Consider the following 20,977-nt stretch of genomic DNA (forward strand, 5'->3'; position numbering starts at 1 on the left):
CCAAACTTGAAGAAGCCCTCACAAAGCAACGGATCCAGCTCAGAGAAAAATAAGTAAATTAAAACAAAACACTAAGGCTAGTGACTTCTGCAACCCACTTCCCCCAATCCCCAAAAACAGAAAGGAGGGGGCAAAGGCACCTGCCAGTCAGCAGTTACCACACCTGAGAGTCCCTACAGCCTTACCACCACCTTAGCCCCCCTCCCTTCCCTCCTCGTGCTCATACCCTAGCTGAGCCCCTGTCTTCTTCTCAGACCTTATACGCCAGCCTCAGTCTCACCAGGGAGAGCCTCCTAGGCTGCAGACAGGACCTCGCTGCTCCCAGCTTAGGGCCTACCTGTGGCTCCCCACGTAACAGTTCTCAACAGGACAGCAATGTTCTCAGGGACACCAGGGAAATTGAGGCGGGTGGGGGCAGCGGGGGGCTATAGAATATGAGATGGACTAAAGCCAGTAGATTCTGTAAACCAACCTGGGTTGACTCTGTGTAACAGGTCTCTGCCTCGTGTCCCGTGTGACTTTCAAATGACATTCATCGAAGTGAAAACTCTGTGCCTAGTACCTAGCACTTTTCATTTTGCTATCAACACAATACTTTTTGTTTTTTCCATAGCTTTAACATATGCTAGGCAAATCAATGGCACCCCACTCCAGTACTCTTGCCTGGCAAATCCCATGGATGGAGGAGCCTGGTAGGCTGCAGTCCATGGGATTGCTGAGTGACTTCACTTTCACTTTTCACTTTCATGCATTGGAGAAGGAAATGGCAACCCACTCCAGTGTTCTTGCCTGGAGAATCCCCAGGAACAGGGGAGCCTGGTGGGCTTCCGTCTATGGCGTCGCACAGAGCAGGACATGACTGAAGCAACTTAGCAGCAGCAGCAGGCAAGTCAAGGGAGGGGTTTCCTTTGCCTTGTTCAGCATTATCTCATGAGCTGCTCAGGATCTTGGAAACCGGTCCAGACAGCAGTGCTGCTCAGAGGTGGTACCACTGACACAACCAGACACAGCGATGGGGTGGGTAGCAGGGCCTCTGCCTGGCAGCAGCATGAACTGGGGACCTATCCTCCCACAGTAGCCGCCCCCAAGCACTGACATGTTAGAATTAATTGCTTTATTACAAACTACTTCTAAAAAAATTTCTCCATTCTGCCACCATAAGGGCATTGTAACATCACTGACTCAATGGACATGAGTTTGACCAAACTCCGGGAGATGGTGAAGGACAGACAGGGAAGCCTGAAGTGCTTGCAGTCCATGGGGTAGCGAACAGTTGGACACCACTGAGCGACTGAACAACAATGAGCAACAGCAGCAACAATTCTTAAAGATGACATGAATTTTATTTTAGAGTAGGAAAGGGACTACTACAAACTTATTAAAAAAAGGGGAACATAATGAGTGTGGTCCCAAGTCTTATCTGCCCGGTTTAGAATATTCTTACTTCGCACAATTATGCAATCCTTTCTATGTGCTAAGCACTGCTCTAAGCCTTTTATAAATATTAACTATCTGGTCCTCACCAGACCTGTGCAATAAATATTATCATCCCCAGTTCTATAAAGATACTTGCTCAAAGTCACACTTCTGATAAGTGGTAGAGCCAAGATTCAAACCCAGGCTGTCTGCTCTGTCCATGCTTCTAACCTTCATGAACTCTGACGCTCCATGCTGTCTTGTATTAGTGGGGCTCCCCTGGCCCCTGCCAACCCAATCTCTCCCAACCCTAGACTCAGTCACAAGCACACTGCTGCCTCCCTTGTGATGTTCTTTATTCACAACTCTGAGCCTGAAAGCTGTACTGCTCCTTCCTGCCACCCACCCCCATGCAAACTGATTCTCTGCTCAACCCTATGGCCTACCCCCTGGACTAGCCTCTGGCCAGCCTGAGAGGCAAGCCCTGTGACACACCCATCACTGCAGCTACAGCACCTAGCACAGCAGCTGGCACACAGCAGGTGCTCAAACGTGCTCGTAGAAGGCACTGGGAGGGAGGGGCGAGGAGAAACCAGCAAAAGTCAGGACGTAGAAACAGCTAATTAGGGTAACCCAGACATGCCCTGTCTGCCTTACCTGTCTGCAGACAGAGCACTGACCCTTGCTCACTGACTCCAAACAGGTGCACCTGGTGTAACCATGACAACAAGGCCCGAGGCACAGGAGGAGGGCCGGGGGCTCCTCCAGGGCTCTTGCTCTCATGCTCACTCCCTCTCTCAACACCCACTGGGCAGAAGCCACAGGCACACGAGATGGAAAGAGAACCTCAGGTCCTCCTGAAAGAAAGGAGGGGCCAACCCCTCTGAAGGACAGGACAGCCTGTCATCTACTAGACTGTGACAGGGAGAGCCACTGTCACAGGCCCCGGACTCACGGAAGTCAAAGAAAAGAGCCCTGAGCTCACCCAACCTGCCAGGTCAGCAATAAGAAATTGGAGAAAACGGATTTGGCAGCATCCAGAGGGTATTAAATATTCATCCCAACTGCCCATCAGCAAAATCCCCGCAGAATATACCCACTGACAAGTCGGCTTTCTACACCAGAGGCTGTCCTCCTAGAAGCTTGTTTATTGCTTTGTCAATTTTAATGCGCAATATTTAATAGCCAGACCAAGATACGGTTGTAAATATTTGGAAAATGAGTGCTGACATTTCCCTTATTGCTTCTGTATTTAGGGATATGTAATTGGAGGGTGTTTGGGATGCTAAAGAAAATTAGAAGGAAGCAAAGCAATGCTTCAAAATTAAAAGGAAAAATAAGTGATTAAGAGCTAAGAATCAAATATGCTGAACTAGCTTAAAAGTCCTGCTTAAATGCCCCTGGTAGTGTCACACTCTGCCTTCAATGGTAGTAAAGGCTAAGCTAAATCAATAAGACAGGAAGGGTGATGGTATTCCTTGAAGATTTCCTTATGGATGTGCATTCGGAACATGAAGCGTGCATCCAGAATGGTCAATAATTGGATCCACAACATGTTTATCACTAGACTGTGACAGGGAGAGCCACTGTCACAGACCCTGGACTCACGGAAGGGATTTCAAAGAAACAAAGAGCCGTGGTGTGGCCAGGTCAGTCGGTGGCTCTGACAAGGACTGGTCTAGGGCACAAAGCACACAGTCTTCCTGGGAGCAGATGACACCGGCTGTAGAGGGCTGATACAAGGACCGCCACGAGCGAGCCAACAGCCCCTGAGTTTCTACTGCATGCTGTTCGAACAAGCATACTCAACAAAAGCATCTTCTAAAAGGCCGGGCAGTGGGGCGATGATGTTCCTGTGGAAAACACCAGAGCAGGGTTAAGGATCCATGGTTTGAGAGGCAAGATGTGGAAGAAGAGTAAGAAGAAGAGAAGCCAGCACTGGAATGAGCTCTGGTGTCCCCAAGCCTTAGAGCCATCTGGTGGCAGAAGTGAGACGAAATAGAGGTGTTCAAGGAGGCACAATTTAAACTCCTTCACCATTAGCAAACTGTGTCTGGAGGAACCTCTACAGGGACTTTGTGATTCCAATTTAAGAAAACAAATTTGAGAATCTGTTAAAGGGGTTCAGGGATGGTAAACCTAAGAGAGAGGGTGGATTAAATCAAAGTATATGTTACCAAAGAAGATTCCTGAGAGGGGGTGAAAAATACCATAATAAAATAAAATTAAGAGCCTGGACTCTGGAGCCAGACTGCCTGTCTGGATTTGAATCTTGCCTCTGCCCCTTATGGATCGCTGGGTAATTTATTTATCCTCTGTGTCAGTGTCGTCACCTATAAAATGGGTGAACCCAGCACCCCCTCGTGGAACTGCATGGACTAAGAATGAAGAGCGTTATTGTGTATAAAGCATTCAGGGTGGTGATGGGCACGCCAGAAATGCTCAATGGAGATCAGCCGATATCACTACTGCAGTTACTGCTTCCGCCACCGGTGCTGAAAAACCTCCACACAGCACTCTACAAAGAGAAACTGCTTCTGTAAATGAGATTAACTGAATGCAGAAAGGATGTGGGGGAGGGGCGGGGGGGGGGCGCGGGTGCTACGCAGCATGTAGGATCAGGAATGCAACCTGTGTCCTCTGCAGTAGAAGCACAGAATTTTAACCACTAGACCACCAGGGAAGTCCAAGAAAGATAATTTCTGATATGGTCTAAAAAAGGCCAAAGTCTCCCTTTCATCCACCCCAACTGCTTTTGAATGAAGTTCATACCTGGATTCCCACCCCTATTTCCCACTGTTTTTGGACTCTGGCAAGTCCTGATCTCTCGGAGCCTCAGATATTCCATTTATAAAACGAGCAAGCAGTACTTTCTTCTCAAGGCTGCAGGAAAGGTGACTGAGGGCCATCTACACCAAGTGTCCAATACATGCTCCGGCACGTGGTCAGCCCTCTGGCATTTCTCCACTTCTTCTTTGCCCAAATAAAAGCTCTAGTAACAACCAGGGTGTGTGAGGAAAAGAGTAAAAATGAACACAAAGCCTTTGGAAAATATGAAGTGCTAAATGCATAAATATTTGATAAGGAGCGATCAGAACACTTAAGGGGGATGCACTCTCTCTGGTGCCGTAGTCCCACCCGGGAGCTGCGCATGCTCAGCCTCAGCTCCCACCTTGCTCTCTGCGGCCCCCAGAGGGCCAGCCAAGTGCATTACCATGCACCTCTGAGCAGAGGCCAAGCACCCGGGCACTTGCTCCCAAGTCTCCCACGCCAGTCGCTGCTTGTTCTTGCTTCATGGTGAAATCACAAACTGACTCAGCGTAAGCCATGTGAGAGTTGAACATATGGCCCTCAGAGCAGATCCTGGGTCCTCTAACTCTTCAGGGGGCAATAAAATGATATAATGCAAAATGGAGATACGTGGATATCAGAGCAACCTAGGCTCCTTGTTCCAATCTGTTTTCCATCTGACAAGCAAACTGTCCCTATCAAGGCTCCTAAACACTGGGAGCCTGGGTTTCCTCATTAGCAAAATGGGCATAAAGACATCTGTATTATTTCATTGCTGGATGAATATGAAAAGAAAACAGAGGTACTAAGCACAAAGCCTGGCACCCAAGAGCTATTTAGTACATTTCTGTCCCCTTTCCCCTTTAGCTGTTATTGTTTCAGTTGCTAAGCCATGTCTGACTCTGCGACCCCAGGGACTCTAGCCCACCAGGCTCCTCTGTCCATGGGATTTCCCAGGCAAGAATACTGGAGTGGGTTGCCATTTCCTTCTCCAGGGTATCTTCCCAACCCAAGGATCCAACCCACTTCTCCTGCATCCCAGGTGGATTCTTATCACCCTACTTCCCCTTTAGTAGCACCAGAATTAATCCAAATCCAAATAACTGAATCTTCAATGAACGAATTCTTTTTTCTTTCCTTAAGTACTTTCGCCTTAGCTTCTAAGCAGTAAGACAAACAAGCAAATATTAGGAATTTATTTGAAAAGGCAGCACCAGTCAAGGTCCTAGGGTCAGCACTTCCTCTGCCTTCTGTAGCTGGAACCACGTGATGGACACCGAGGGGGTTCACAGTCTGACCGTGAGGACAGAGGAGACCACAAAGGATGCAATTACTCAGAGAGGCAGACAACCGGGTCCCTCACCAACAAGGGTTCACACAAAACAGGGTCTCTGCTTAACCCCCCATTAACCTGCAAATCCACTTCAGCAGAACAGCCTCTTCCCTGGCATCTTGTTGTCCAAGTTTCAGCTCTAATTGGCCAGGGAACCATCCCATCACTTACCCAAGTCATTCATTCCAAACAGGACCCTGCTATGGGGCTAGAAGAGGTGAAGGATAAGCCCAGATGTTGCCACTTTGTAACCTCACGTTGCTGAAAATAACAAACACTGTGATCATTTGCAGTGGTGGAGCAGACCTGGTTTGGGCACACACCATGGCCGTGAGCAATCAGAAACACCCTTTTTCAAGGTGTTCAAACCATCTTTGCAAAGTCGGTGAGGCATCTCTGCAAAGTCTCTGCAAAGACCCCACCCTTCACTGTATGGCTGCTGGTGCTCTCCTGCTCAGGGCCAGGCTCCACCCTCTGCCTGCCACCAACCTAAATGGAGACAGGTACAGACACAGAGAAAACCATAAGAGCAGCACAAACTTACCCTCTCATTAGAGGAAGGGCCTGATTAAGGTGAGAGTGTTTGCACACTGCCCCCTGACTAAGGCTCCCCAAATGAGTGTGTCCTTACGACCTGATGCAAGAGAGATTCCACCTGCCCGGAAGAGGGGAGCTCTCAAGTGCTCAAATCCAGAGCAGGAGGGCAGGGCCTGGGTCAGGCAAACAGTGTGGGGGAAACGATTCAAACATGGCTCCATTCACCAGCTACATGACCCTGGGCTGATCACTTGACCTTTCCTGGGGTTGTTGTGAAATTTTCATAAAATAATCCCAAGCACCCAGGGCAAAGCAAACATTCAGTAAGAGCCTGTATTCTCCCTTTCGCGTCTGAGGTTCCTGTCTGCAAACAGGGGACGCTGGGTACCTTGTTCACATCCTTGTTGCAAGGATCATAGAAGATGACATTAAGAGACAGAGCTTTCCACAAAACAATCAGGTTGGCCTGCATACCTCATGGATATCAACATCTTCACACTTACACACAAACACATACTCATAGAAGCGACTGGGGAAGTGTTCTGGATTAAAGGAATCTAAAGAGACATGACACCTAAATACGATTGTGACCCGTGACTCAATGCGGGTTTGGAAGGAGAAAACATAAGGGGCATTTTCAGGACAACTGGCAAAATGCTAATACTGTCCTATAATCGTGTGAAATTCCCAGAGTCTGACAATGCTGTTGTGGTTCTAGAGTGTGTGTGCACTCAGTCATGTCTGGCTCTTCACTACCCCATGGAATTCTCTGGGCAAGGACACTGGAGTGGGTTGCCATTTCCTGCTCCAAGGGATATTCCTGACCCAGGGATCAAACCCACGTCTCCTACACTGGCAGCCAGATTCTTTACCACTGAACCACCCGGGAAGGCCGCTGTTGTGGTTGGGTGGGACCCAGTCCTGATCTTCAGAGACCCACACTGAACTTATTTAGGAGGAAGCGACCCACCCGGGACTCTCACCTGGCTGCAGCACCCGGATCTCTAGCAGGTTGGAGGTCCTCTCGGCCAGTCGCATCCAACTGTTGTTGTAGTTCCTCCGCCACAGCTCCGCCACACACTGGTACTTGCCCGCCTCCGTGTCACTGGCTCGGCTGATGCTCAGCCGGACGTTGTTGCTGGATTCCGCCTTCTCGATGGCCGTCCGGGTCCGGAAGCTGGAAGACCTGTCCCCCCACTGGACTCCTCCATCCCGGGTGAAGGTCACCAGACCGTGGAACTCGATGGTGCCCACCGGCTGGAACCGCCATGTCACTGACACAGGGACCCGGGAGAGATAATGGGGTTTGATGATGCACTGCAGGTCGAAGGAGTCGTTGTAGGTCACCCCTGGCGTGCGGGAGATGGCAGTGACCGCGAAGCCTGTTTCTGGAGAGAGAGCAGAGAGAGGTAGATAGACACATCTATCTGCATGGAGACAGACACTTGGCTTCCTCAGGGCAGTGGGACGCAGTGACAGGGCTCCTGGCAAAAGCTAACAGAACAAAGGCTCACACACGGGGCTCTTTTTTTAAAATTAATTTATTTTAATTGGAGGCTAATTACTTTACAATATTAGAGTGGTTTTTGCCGTTGATGTCCATCGGCAGACAAATGGATAAGAAAGTTGTGCTATATATACACGATGGAATATTACTCAGCTATTAAAAAGAATGCATTTGAATCAGTTCTAATGAGGTGGATGAAACTGGAGCCTATTATACAAAGTGAAGTAAGTCAGAAAGAAAAACACCAATACAGTATATTAATGCATATACTTGGAATTTAGAAAGATGGTAACGATGTCTACCTAAATGCAAGACAGCAAAAGAGACACAGATGTATAGAACACGGGGCTCTTTTGATGCTCAGGCCAGTATTACTTCTGCTAGCGTGTTGACACACAAACCCAACAATTCACAGGACCTCACAGAAAGTGGCTGGTGGTGATTCTCCTTAAGCAGCACTAGCAAACCGTTACCAATGAAACCTTCAGTTGGATTTCTGTTGCGTCAATGCCCACCCCACGCCACCCCTGAACAGCAGAGACTGAGTGCATGGAGGCAGGACCATCCCTAGACAGCTTGGATTCCATGCTGAAACAGGAGAAAGAAGCCCAGTGCCAACTTCCTTCATGCCCGGCCCATCAGCACACTTGTGAAGAGGGAGGCGGGGGAAGCAGGTGCCCATGCTCCCCAGGCAGGGCAGCTTGGGTTGGCTCCCCAGTCTGACCTCCATCTCCTCGTGGAATCCAGGGAAAAGAGACAGCAAAAGACCCACAGCAGGAAGGACTGATCTTCAGAAGGGGGGACCTTGGGCAAAGTGGGGCCCTGCAGGTGTGCTAGCCGGAGTCTCTCCATATTCCAGCATCCCTAACCCAAAATACTGACTCCTCAGGATGGGTGACTAGAGTCCCGTCAGCTCTGAGAGTATGATGGACCATTAACACATTGGTTATGATCCTAAAACTAAGAGCAGCCAGAATTTCCTGAGCACTATCTACGTGCCCTATCTAACAGGAGACAGGGATTAAGACCATCCCCATGGAAAAGAAATGCAAAAAAGCAAAATGGCTGTCTGAGGAGGCCTTACAAATAGCTGTGAAAAGAAGAGAAGTGAAAAGCAAAGGAGAAAAGGAAAAGATATTCCCATCTGAATCTAGAGTTCCAAAGAATAGCAAGGAGAGATAAGAAAGTCTTCCTCAGCGATCAGTGCAAAGAAATAGAGGAAAACAACAGAACGGGAAAGAATAGAGATCTCTTCAAGAAAATTAGAGATACCAAGGGAACATTTCATGCAAAGATGGGCTCAATAAAGGACAGAAATGGTATGGACCAAACAGAAGCAGAAGATATTAAGAAGAGGTGGCAAGAATATACAGAAAACTGTACAAAGAAGATCTTCACGACCAAGATAATCATGATGGTATGATCACTCACCTAGAGCCAGACATCCTGGAATGTGAAGTCAAGTGGGCCTTAGAAAGCATCACTACGAACAAAGCTAGTGGAGGTGATGGAATTCCAGTTGAGCTATTCCAAATCCTGAAAGATGATGCTGTGAAAGTGCTGCACTCAATATGCCAGCAAATCTGGAAAACTCAGCAGTGGCCACAGGACTCGAAAAGGTCACTTTTCATTCCAATCCCAAAGAAAGGCAATGCTAAAGAATGCTCAAACTACTGCACAATTGTACTCATCTCATACGCTAGTAAAGTAATGCTCAAAATTCTGCAAGCCAGGCTTCAACAGTACGCGAACCGTGAACTGCCTGATGTTCAAGCTGGTTTTAGAAAAGGCAGAGGAACCAGAGATCAAACTGCCAACATCCGCTGGATCATGGAAAAAGCAAGAGAGTTTCAGAAAAACATCTATTTCTGCTTTCTTGACTATGCCAAAGCCTTTGACTTTGTGGATCACAATAAACTGTGGAAAATTCTGAAAAAGATGGGAATACCAGACCATCTGACCTGTCTCTTGAGAAACCTGTATGCAGGTCAGGAAGCAACAGTTAGAACTGGACATGGAACAACAGACTGGTTCCAAATAGGAAAAGGCATACGTCAAGGCTGTATATTATCACCCTGCTTATTTAACTTATATGCAGAGTACATCATGAGAAATGCTGGGCTGGAAGAAGCACAAGCTGGAATCAAGATTGCCAGGAGAACCAATAACCTCATATGCATATGACACCACCCTTATGGCAGAAAGTGAAGAGGAACTAAAAAGCCTCTTGATGAAAGTGGAGGAGAGGGAAAAAGTTGGCTTAAAGCTCAACATTCAGAAAACAAAGATCATGGCATCTGGTCCCATCACTTCATGGCAAATAGATGGGGAAACAGTGGAAACAGTGGCAGACTTTATTTTTTGGGGCTTCAGAGTCACTGCAGATGGTGACTGCAGCCATGAAATTAAAAGACGCTTACTCCTTGGAAGGAAAGTTATGACCAACCTAGATAGCACATTCAAAAGCAGAGACATTACTTTGCCAACAAAGGTCCGTCTAGTCAAGGCTATGGTTTTTCCAGTGGTCATGTATGGATGTGACAGTTGGACTGTGAAGAAAGCTGAGAGCCAAAGAATTGATGCTTTTGAACTGTGGTGTTGGAGAAGACTCTTGAGAGTCACTTGGACTGCAAGGAGATCCAACCAGTCCATCCTAAAGGAGATCAGTCCTGGGTGTTCACTGTAAGGTGAACACTGTAAGCTTCACTGTTGAAGCTGAAACTCCAATACTTTGGCCACCTCATGCGAAGAGTTGACTCATTGGAAAAGACTCTGATGCTGGAAGGGACTGGGGGCAGGAGGAGAAGGGGATGACAGAGGATGAGATGGTTGGATGGCATCACTGACTCAACAAACATGGTTGGGTAGACTCCGGGAGTTGGTGATGGACAGGGAGGCCTGGTGTGCTGTGATTCATGGGGTTGCAAAGAGTCAAACACGACTGAGCGAATGAACTGATCTATGTGCCAGGCATGGTGCCAACTGCTTCACTTTCACCTCACGTCACTGAATCCTCAAAACAACCTTGCGGGACAGGTGCTTAGCACTCCTTTCTTACAGAGGAGGAAACAGAGGAGGTATATAAATTGCCCACTATCAAGCTGCGAGTAAAAGGCAGTCAGATTACAGACATGTATGTCACTGATTCCAGGGACCTTATTAGGTGTCTTTACTCCTGGGACGCATAAGGCAGTGGTCAGGTTAAAGGCACAGACCCTGGAGCCAGAAGCCCAACTCCGACACTTTCTACTTGTGTGACGTTGAACGAGCTACTTAATCTTCTGCCTCTATTTCCCCACCTGTAAAATGGGTCTTTGTGAAGACTGAATGAGTTAGTATATGTAAAATACTTGGAATAGTACCTTCCAAGGTACTATTACAATATTACTGTATTTTGTTAGATATATAGTAATACATTGTAATACTTATTGTTACATATATAGTTCGCTTTAAAAAAAAAAGACATAAAAGAAAGTATTTTAAACTCCATTGGTAAAAGACAAGGTAAGGAATGAAATCTTTTGGCAGAGTTAGGTCAGAATCCCTTGGTAAGTCCTGGCTGTGGGAACCACAGACACACGATGAATACGAAAAAAATTCAGAGGGCAGGGACATCCCTGGTGGTCCAGTGGTTGAGAATCAGCCTTCTAATGCAGAGGACGGGTTTGATCCCTGGTCAGGGAACTAAGATCCCACATGCCATGGTGCAACTAAGCCTCTGCCCCAACAAAGACCCGGAAAAGCCAAAAAGTTAAAAAAAAAAAAAATATATATATATATATATATATATATATGGTTAAAAAAAAATTCAGAGGACAACCTGATGCTATAAAATTACTTCTACCTCTATCCACCCCTCAGACATTTCTAGCCTCACAGGAAGGACAGACTCCCCCTGTTGGACACCCAGGACTTTCCTCACAAGTTCCTTTCCCATATGTCCACAGAGGATGCTGAGCAGAGGTTCAGGGATTGAGCTGAACAGGAAACTCAACCACTAGATGAGGTTTCCAGACACACAAATCTGAGCTGCATGGTGAGTGCAGAAGGCAGGTCAATCTTTGGGATTAAGCTTTGGAAAGGAAAAGTAGTTCTGATCTGGGGCGGGTGGTGACCCAGGACTTTGGTGAGGGCAAAACCACTTGGGGCTGCCACTTCCAGTGGGGTGTGCCCAGAAACATCAGCAGCCCTCCCAACGAGGAAGGTGAGCATGGTCCAGGGGTGGGATAGGAAATCGCTGAGGACAACTGATGTCACAGTCTCTTGGCAAACAGGAATATTTAACATGACAAGGTACCTTCCCAGCAAAGTAGCTGACTGGTCTTGTAAAATGTAATATACAGATTCCATTAGGCAGATAAATGTTGATGGAAGCCTCTTTAACTACCCCGTGAGAAGGAAATCTAATATACCCTGGTTTTAGCCAGGGTATCAAGGTATCTTAATTTCATGCTAATCAGGAAATGGCTTTCTTTAGGAAGAGCTGTATGGAGGAAAAGATAAAAACACAGGCTTTGAAAAACATTTTAAGGCAGATTGCTGGCTTCCCGGGTTCAAGACTGTGGGTCTGTCATTTAAAAGCTATAGCCCTGGGCAAATGAGTTATCCCCTCTAAGGAGTCTCCTTGTAAAATGACAGTGTTTACTTGTAGGCTAGGTGAGGATTCTAAGAGACAGTTAAACTTAAGTATTTACACTCAGCCAGGAAGGGTAGAAAATGCTAAATAAATGGTGAAAGGTTTTGTCCTACCCTTCTCTACCAGGCTCTAAACTGCCAGGAGGGCTGAGCCCCTGGAGAGGAGGGCCTGGGTGCAGGAGGGAGAGAACCTGCTTCCATTCTTCCAGCTCAGTTTCAGCAGTGGCCTTTGTTCCTCTCCCTGGGACCACCCAGGCCAGAATCCTTACAACTTCATTCCTACCACCCAGACCCAGGAGTAGTAACAGTGCCCGGCTGTCACCCGTCCCCTGGGCCCACCATGCTGAACCACTGTCGGTGCCCTGAACCCCATCCGTACTTCGTCAATGCTTTCTTCAATCAAAACCTTTGGAAGGTGCCATCCATTTTCCATGTGCTTCCCTGGTGGCTCAGATGATAAACAGTCCACCTGTACTGCAGGAAACCCAGGTTGAATCCCTGGATTGAGAAGATCCCCTGCAGAAGGAAACGGCAACCCATTCCAGTATCCCATGGACAGAAGAGCCTGGCAAGCTGTAGTCTATGGGGTTGCAAAGAGTCGGACACAACTGAGTGACTTTTTCTCATACGTGTCTTAAAACGGGAGCATCTCCCGCAACGGTCCCACCAAAAGACAGCAGAGCTTACTTACCGAGAGCAGTGATGGAGACGAGAGTGCTGGCCCGGCGCTCCCCTGCGATCTGCCACTCGTTGTCCACGGCCCGCACCCATTCGGTCACGTGGCATTCGTACTGGCCCTCGTCTTCCTTCCTGGTGTTGAAGATGCTCAGGCTGAACGAGTTGGGCTGCACCTGCTCCATCTGGATGCCCCCAAAGCTGTTGCGCTCCCAGTAGGATGCGCCGGGCTGCACAGTGCCGTCTCGGTCCAGCCACACGATGTTGCTACGGCGGTTCTGCCGGTCCACCAGCTGCCAGATGACGGAGAAGCGGCTAAGTGGCCGGCCCGTCGTCCGGATGCTGCAGGTAAGGTGCAGATTGTCGCCCTCCAGGATGACGCTGGCGTTGCTGGCCACATCCACAAAGATGCTGCTCTCTGGGGAGAGGGAGAGAGTGCCACGCTGGGGCTTTCTGGGCTCCACTGTGCCCTCCCCACAGACATCACAGGAGAAAGGGTACAAATGTCACTCTATTCAGGTACAGGGGACCTGGGAGGATGCAAGCCCTCTGATGCTTGCTGCCACGAGCCCTGGCTGGCTCTGGGCTTTGCTGCCTTGGATTTTAGATCTGATAACCTTGGAGGGCCTTTGCTGGGTGCAAAGATAACATGTGGGACACTGAGGGCCTAAGACCCGAGACTGGATCAGAACCTAAGAAATATGTCATCAAACATTACCCTTAGGGCATAAAACAATTCATCAGGTCCAGTCAGCCCTCCATATCCATAGGTTCCACATAAATGGATTCAACCAACTGTGGATAGAAAAGATTCAAAAAAAAAAAAAAAAAAAAATTCCAGAAAGTTCCAAAAAACGAAACTTGAATTTTGGCAAATTGGCAACTCTATATAGCATTTACATTGTATTAGGTATAAGTAGTCTAGAGATGATGAGTGTGGATTATATGTAAATCCAAAAAGCCACTTTGTATAAGGGACTTGAGCATTCTCAGATTTGGGGTGGTCTTGGAACCGATCCCCCTCAGAGTCTGATGGATGACTGGAATGTGTTCAGCAGGGTTAAGAATTTTTGACTTGGATTTTCAGTGAGTTAAATAGCTTGAAAATTCTACTTCACCTCATCTTCCCATCATTTAGGGCTACAGCAGTCAAATGAAAGCTGAACATTCATATATGTCATTTGAGTCTTTCAGGGCAATATTAGGAAGTAGGAAAAAAAAGTGACAGGAAGTATTTGGAGGACAACATGTGCTTTCTTTCTTGGTTGTGGGCAATAATGCAGCAGCAATGGCCTCATTTCACAGAGCAGGTGGTGAGCAACCTTTCAGGCTTCATCAACACAGAGGAACAGACTAAAGGCAGTAGCTCGCCTTCCCATGGCCATCCACCTAGCCCAGCGGTTCTGCTGCTCTCGACCTTGACTTTCTGCCAATCAAACTCCAGGATAAGGATTCTACTCCCTTTATTCCTTTGCTACTCACTTAGCTATCTGACCTCCTTCAATGGAATTATTTAAGCTCTACATGCCTTCTTCAATGGGATGGGTGGAGACAGTGTTATTTATATTGTGAATTTTTAAAAGATTATAAAGTAAATAAGCCAATGTCTATAAATCACCTAATACATAGGTTTTCAAAAACTGGCCATCATGATAATTAATTTTACTATTCCCATTAACTATTTGTTTTTCATAAAGACTTTGGGTATTTTAATCTATCTTGATTATGCATATATTATTTTGTATAATTATCTATAGAGCTCAAAAAGCAAGGTATAAAAAAACCAGAAAGTACCAGATTGATTCAGCTCCAATTTTCTGGGCACCATCCACATGAAACATATACAACAATTTTGAATCAATCAATCAATCTAATCCCAGATCAAGGGGCATACCCAATTACTGAGGGGAAAAGCATATCCACGACCATGCATTTGGAGTCTATCTTAGCCCTGTATTTTACCCACAGGCAGAAAGAGGCAAAGATAAGCACTGAGCCCGGGCATGGAGCTCTTGCTATAGTGAACGTGTCGGCCACCCATTCTGGATAAGCTTGTTTCACGTGAAAAAAGGTCTAGATAGACAGAGTGGGGAATAGGAATTTTCCCAGGAGCCACACCAAGATGATTCATGGTGATGACAGATCTCCTGAGTAGCTACATCTACAGCACTCATGTCTAAAAACTAGGATTTGGAGGCAGACAGACCAGGTTCCAGGCCCCAGTCTACTGCCCACTAACCCTGCAGTCTTGGGGCTCTTACTTAATCTACACAAGCTTTCATTTCTCATGTGCAAAATGGAAGTACTAATAGTCCTACTTCTAAAGGTCATGACACTGAGAGTATCAGATCGGGTAATTATTTTTCATCATTGTTAATAGTAACAATATTCCTCTTTAGATTAAAGACTCATTAATGACTCACTTCCAGTGCTATCAATTCAAAGCGAGAAATTAAAGAAGGGCAACTTTGGCATCAATGGAAAAAAAAAAGTCTCCTCTTGCCTTAAGCAGAAGAATGACTTACAGGGCATCACTCCCACCCCCTACTATCACCCTAATGGGCTTTTCTATAAGCCCTGGCTCATTTGTTACGAGGGCTGCTGTTTGGTAATCTGCTGTTTGAGCAAGCCTGAAAAAACCACGCAGTTATATGTGAAACTACAAGGAAAAAAAAAAAAAAATTCTGCAGCCCAGGCAAAAGCAAATACAGACACAAAGCTAACTGCCCATTAAGACTATTTACAAGCGTTTCCAGGCTTGAGAAAAAGGCAGCCAGCAATTTAAAACTCTCTGGATTAAATGAAAACCAGGACAGAACTAATGAGAATCTAAGTGCATGGTCACAACGAAATTCCAAATCAGGAGACTGATGGTGGAGCACAGGCTAAGCGCAGAGCAGTGGATCTGGCGTTAGAAGCAGATATTTCTAATGCGATGCAAGCTTGACCACTAAACGGAACCGGCTTAGCCACTTCCCTGTATGGTGCTCTGGTCTCTTCATTCAGAGGATGAACAGAATACTACTGGATTGGAGGGCCGGGAGTGGAGAAGGAGATGATATACGCAGAAGCAGTTTGGGCTCTTGGGAGTTAAAGCGCCATTAAAATCCAAGTTTTTACTATCACCATTACCGATGTGATTCACTGTGTTCTTTGGTAGACTTACCCAAGTGGCCTTGGGGCAGGATCTGGTGGTGCTGGGGGACTTTAACTACCCAGTTATCTGCTGGAAAAGCAATATAGCAGGCCACAGATCATCAAACAAGTTCTTGGAAGGGGATGGGGGAAATCGCTTAGTACAAAAAACAGAGGAAGGACACAGTGTGGCTGTCCTTCACTGGATCCTTACAGAACAATGAGGAATTAGTTGCAGATTTAAAAGTAGAGAGTCCGTGGTTAAGGCAAGCACAGACTGACAGGAAAATAGTAAAGAAGGGGCATCCAATTCAACAAATTCCATTCTACAAATATTCAGCAAGCATCTACCCTATGCAAAGCACCATGCTAGGCATTGCAGCGGGGAATAAGAAAGAAAAGAATTTCAAGACAATGAGATGTGTGTCAGAGAGCAATTTAAAAAAAAATAAGCACAAAAGAAAGCCATCCTATTGGTGAGAAAAGAAAAAAAGAGCGGCAAGACCCTTGTTGTCTGTTTTTTCTTCACACTTGAAACTGTATTAAAAATGTCAAAGTGTAAATAAAAATGTAAAGGGAATCATTACAGGCCTAAGAGAAAGAACAGTTTGAGCAGTGGAGAAAAAGGTTAAAGGTTAGTTTAAAAACTTCACCATCTTGTTTAAAATCAGAGCATTCTAAGGTTTCTCTTTTTACTAAAAATAGAACTATGAGAGAAATGAGATATTAATAAGGACATGCTGATACTATGAATGATTAAACCCAAGATAAGCAAACACAGGCAGTCCCCTAATCCCCCAGTCCTGACTGATACCCACCCAGACAATGCCAGCTACAAGCAGGCAGGGAGCCCACCTAAGCAACCCTGGAAATGAGCTAAGCTTTAAAAGCCTATGCTCCAGGATGATGTGAGAGGTCCCATCCACTGACTTTTAAAAACCCACTTCCAGAAGGGAAGAGACAATTAGGGAAATGCCAATCCCTACACCCTCAAACCCAGAAAGCAAATCTTTCCTAATAATGCTCTTTAGGATTTAAAATCCTCCCATAAAAGACCAACCCTCTTAAGTAAGTTTTCAAAGCAGGCACCCACCCATTTCTTCTGGGATTTAATTCCCACATGGGAGTGAACAGCTGTGCTGGAGTCCTGGTTGGTCTCCAAGCTGAGCTGGCACTGTTGGCGTTTATATAGAGCTGCCAGCATTCAGATCTGCCAGGCCCCTCGCCAGCCTGCAAACACACACCTGATGCTCTGCCTACAAGAGGGGGGAGGGGGCAGGGTGCTAAGTGTGGGCAGGTGAGCTGGAGAAAGGAGGGGGCTTTTCTCTGCCAGCTGCTTGAACCTGCCCTGCCCTCCCCCAGCTCTTCTCTTCTCCCCAGACTTCCCTGAGATGATGCTAGCTCCTGGACCAGACCAGTGGGAGGAGGGAAAGGAAGCGGCCCCTCCCTACACTTACTGATGGGGAGGACGATGATGGGTATGTTCTTGGGACGCTTGCTCTCCTTGTCGATGAATTCCCCGGTTACTGTTTTCTCCCTCTCCGTCACACGACAGTTGTATTTTCCGCTGTCCTCCTGGCGGAGGTGGTAGATCTTCAGCACAAAGACACTGTCGCTCTCCTTGGCCACTTGGAGCTCGCCCCTGGCTTCCCGATGGGTGAATTCACTGTTGAGGACTGGCACAGCGTTCGGCCCCATGCTGGCGATGAGTGAGCTGTTGAAGGCCCAGGAGACAGCGAAGTAACGGTCGGGAATGTTCTGCGCCTCCAGGATGCATCTGAACTCCATCGGCTCTCCCACCGTGTACAGCCGCTTCTCCGTCTCCAGCCGAACGGTGAACTCTTTGTCTGAGAAAACAAATAACAAGATGGATGCATTCTGGGTGACCAAGGGCCCCAGCGCTCCAAGCTGCATCAGCAAATTCCCACCGTCGCCACCCTCTCAACAAGCTGACTACTGGGAAGGCACTGCCACACCTGTCTTAAGAGAAAAACTCTTGACTATCTCAGAGGAAACTCAAAGGTAGCCAGACCCAAAAAGTTTAAGGGTCTTCTTAATCCCAAAGTGACGAAGCTCTGTCTGCAGCTTATAATGCCTTAGATTTCACTCCCAGAGATCAGCAAGCAATATCACTCCTAATTTCAATTTCACGGCAGATTACAAAGGTCCAACCTTGATCTATATACCCAGAACTCCGTCAAAGCATCAGGAGTACAAATATTTTCAGTAGATATTATAGACATTACCCTGCTAGACTTGTGAGATAAAATTACCCAGCGGCCCAGGTGCTGACCCCAATCTTAATAAATATTCTTTCTCTCAGTCTATTTATCTATCTGGAGAGAGAAAAAAAAATGTCTATTTTTCTCAGTCTATTTATGGAGAGAGAGAAAAATGTCTTCCACTCTCATGTGAATATTGCAAATAAAAAGACAATCCCTAACAAAATTGCATAGGAAAAGTGAAAACTAATGTCTTTTCACTAGTCCATCATCCACCGGATCAATCTCTAGAAAGATGGAGGGGGCAAGTACCTACTTCCACTGACAGCCACATGACCTCTAAAACAATCAATGAACTCAAGCACCCTTCAAAGAACCAGAGGCTTAATCGGGAATGGGGGGAGGGGGCAGGGCAATGATCAAAGAAGGGCTCACTGCCACTAACTGTCCTGCACACCATGTAATGGTGTGTCTGTCAACGCCATGAGACAATGATCACGTCTCATGGGCACCGGTGGCAGGGGACAAAGGAGTGAAGGGCAGGAGAAGCTTCTGGAAAGAGTCACAGAGCCTTGGGTAGGGGAGGCTGTAGCTTCAACCACTGCCCAAGTCCTTCTCCTCCCAGTTCCAGCTCTGTTCCTCTAAAGAGAACATGGAAGGGAGAATCTCATCACAGGGATGTTTGAATTCCTTGTAGAATCATAAGCTCCAATCTCAACTGTCTTCCTTACACTGGCGTTCCCACGTCTTTACCTCTATTATCAGGGCCTTTGCCTCATTCTTTTTTTTTTTTTTTGGCCACCCTGTGTCGCATGTGGGATCTTAGTTACCATGACCAGGGATCAAACCCTCGCCCCCTGTGTTGGAAGCACAGTCTTAACCATCGGACTACCAGGGAAATCCCACCTTGCCTTGTTCTTATCCCCTATCCCACGCACTATTCAAGCAGACGAGAATCCCATTTCCCTAAAAACACAGGAATCACAAGAGCACTTGCTTCCACATTACCCTTCTCGTTCTGTACCCACCCATTCCTCAGGCTCTCCATCTCCTCCCTTCCCACCGGAGCCCGTGTCTTGCCCCAAATACCTATCTTGTCCAGCGAATCAGCCTCTTCCTTTTATTACCCAAACTTGCTGACAAAGTGAACTAGACGCAATGACTCTAGGGTCTCACTTCCAAAGTGACACCTGTTGCCTCGGCTTTGCCTCCCAAAAGACCAACCTGAGAGATGTGGGTTTCACTCTGCCAGCCTCTGTCTAGACACACACACCCACATGGGACTGAACCCATGTCAGCTGCCAGACACTGGCTTTCTGGTCAACCACATTGCAGTAACTTATAACTCAACATCAATGATTTAAACAAACACACAAAAAAATCACCCCTTCCACATAAATGCCACCAAAGTCTTACGAACAGGTGCCCCAGACCTCAGACTTCCCACTTCCTCAGAGTCAGGCTGGTTGCAACTGTGGCAGTCTTCCTTAGATTCTTCTGATCTCATGGGATTCCCCCTCCTGGCATGGTGACGCCTTCACATTGCCAGGTTAAGATAAGATTCCTCCTTTCTGCCCAGCAATTTGCCCTTGTTCTTTCCTAGTCAATTAAACCTCCATACACTGATGTATGCTTTTTCCAATCCCCTCTCCCTCCTCAGCTCACTGAAATTTTGCTTCTGACCTTCTGCCACACTTCACTGACTGAGCAAATGTCTCCAGTGACACCCCCGCCCCCCAACCCATCACAGCGGAAGGCTTAGGTTTGAGCCTCTGGACCAGCTCTCCTACTTTGTGTCCATAACACTTTCCGCCCTGCTTCTTGCCAACTGGCCTGACCACTCTGTTTCTCTGTCACTGGGACTGGCTTCCTTGACCACCTCTCACTGCCACAGTTCTCCTGGGTCCTTTCCCAATTTCACCCCATGGGCTTCTCCTGGGGCCTCATCGGTCCCAAGTTCAACCTCAAACTGAGCTCCATGTCTGATGACATGCTGGCTGCTTCACACACAGAGCATCTCCATGAGCGTCTGCTTGCAGGATGGACTCCTTGACCAAAACTGACAAGAACAAGAGAAAAGCCAACCAGTGCTGCCACTGAAGGGGAAGCAGAGGCTTTCAAGTATCACTCGGCACATCACCTCATCCCTCCTTATCACAGTTCAAGGAATCACCCTGAGCCCCAGCCTCAGGGCTCCCAATAGTTGGGTTCCTCCTCCCTAGTCCTCTCCATTCTGTTTGCCCCTGGCACCCACTGCTCACTTGCCAGGTCAGTACCACTGACCCAGCTGTGGCCGCATCAGCCCTTCCCTCCCTGGTCTCCTGACTTCAGATCCAACCTGTCAGCTCAACCCTGTGGCCTCCATGGTTTTTCCTTTCTAAAACCCAGTCTGACAGTGCCACTGATGTGTTTACAAATCTCTATTCCCTCCAAGTGTCTACAGCAGTGGTTTTCAGACTTTGCTTGGGCAGAGGAGAGGGGGGTCTTCCTTTCCGCATACAATGTCTTTTATTGCCCAATATAGAAAACGTTTCGTTGAGGCAAGGAGGGGACACTGTAGGCCTCACATGCCTTCCTTCAGCACCCCCCACCATGGCGTCTACCCACGCACACCAACACGCACACACGTCCACCCACAAAGCGACTGCTCAGGCACCTCTATGGGGCTCTTAGGAGTCCAAGGAGAACAGCTTGAGAGATGCTTGGACCAGAGAGTCAAAGCCAAGC

The 20,977-nt window shown here is 47.3% G+C and overlaps 1 protein-coding gene across 7 annotated transcripts in view; it reads right to left on the minus strand.

Moving 5' to 3' along the window:
* Positions 1-20,977, minus strand: part of IGSF3 (immunoglobulin superfamily member 3) — a 130,244-nt gene that overhangs the window by 37,826 nt on the left and 71,441 nt on the right. For 3 of the 7 annotated variants that reach the window (XM_086392062.1, XM_086392063.1, XM_086392067.1), the window contains exons 5-8: positions 17,486-17,875; positions 16,060-16,119; positions 12,910-13,311; positions 7,060-7,464 (exon numbers count right to left, since the gene is read on the minus strand). In XM_086392062.1, the coding sequence (XP_086248188.1) occupies positions 7,060-7,464; positions 12,910-13,311; positions 16,060-16,119; positions 17,486-17,875 (1,257 nt within the window). Of the gene's footprint in view, positions 1-1,324; positions 3,270-7,059; positions 7,465-12,909; positions 13,312-16,059; positions 16,120-17,485; positions 17,876-20,977 lie in introns of those variants that run through there. The other 4 variants (XM_086392065.1, XM_086392066.1, XM_086392069.1 and 1 more) reach the window with 3 other exon arrangements.

This window comes from Bos grunniens, chromosome 3 (assembly GCF_055505025.1).
Source record: "Bos grunniens cultivar Pamir isolate PY7600 chromosome 3, Bosgru_T2T1.0, whole genome shotgun sequence".
Lineage (NCBI taxonomy): Eukaryota > Metazoa > Chordata > Mammalia > Artiodactyla > Bovidae > Bos > Bos grunniens.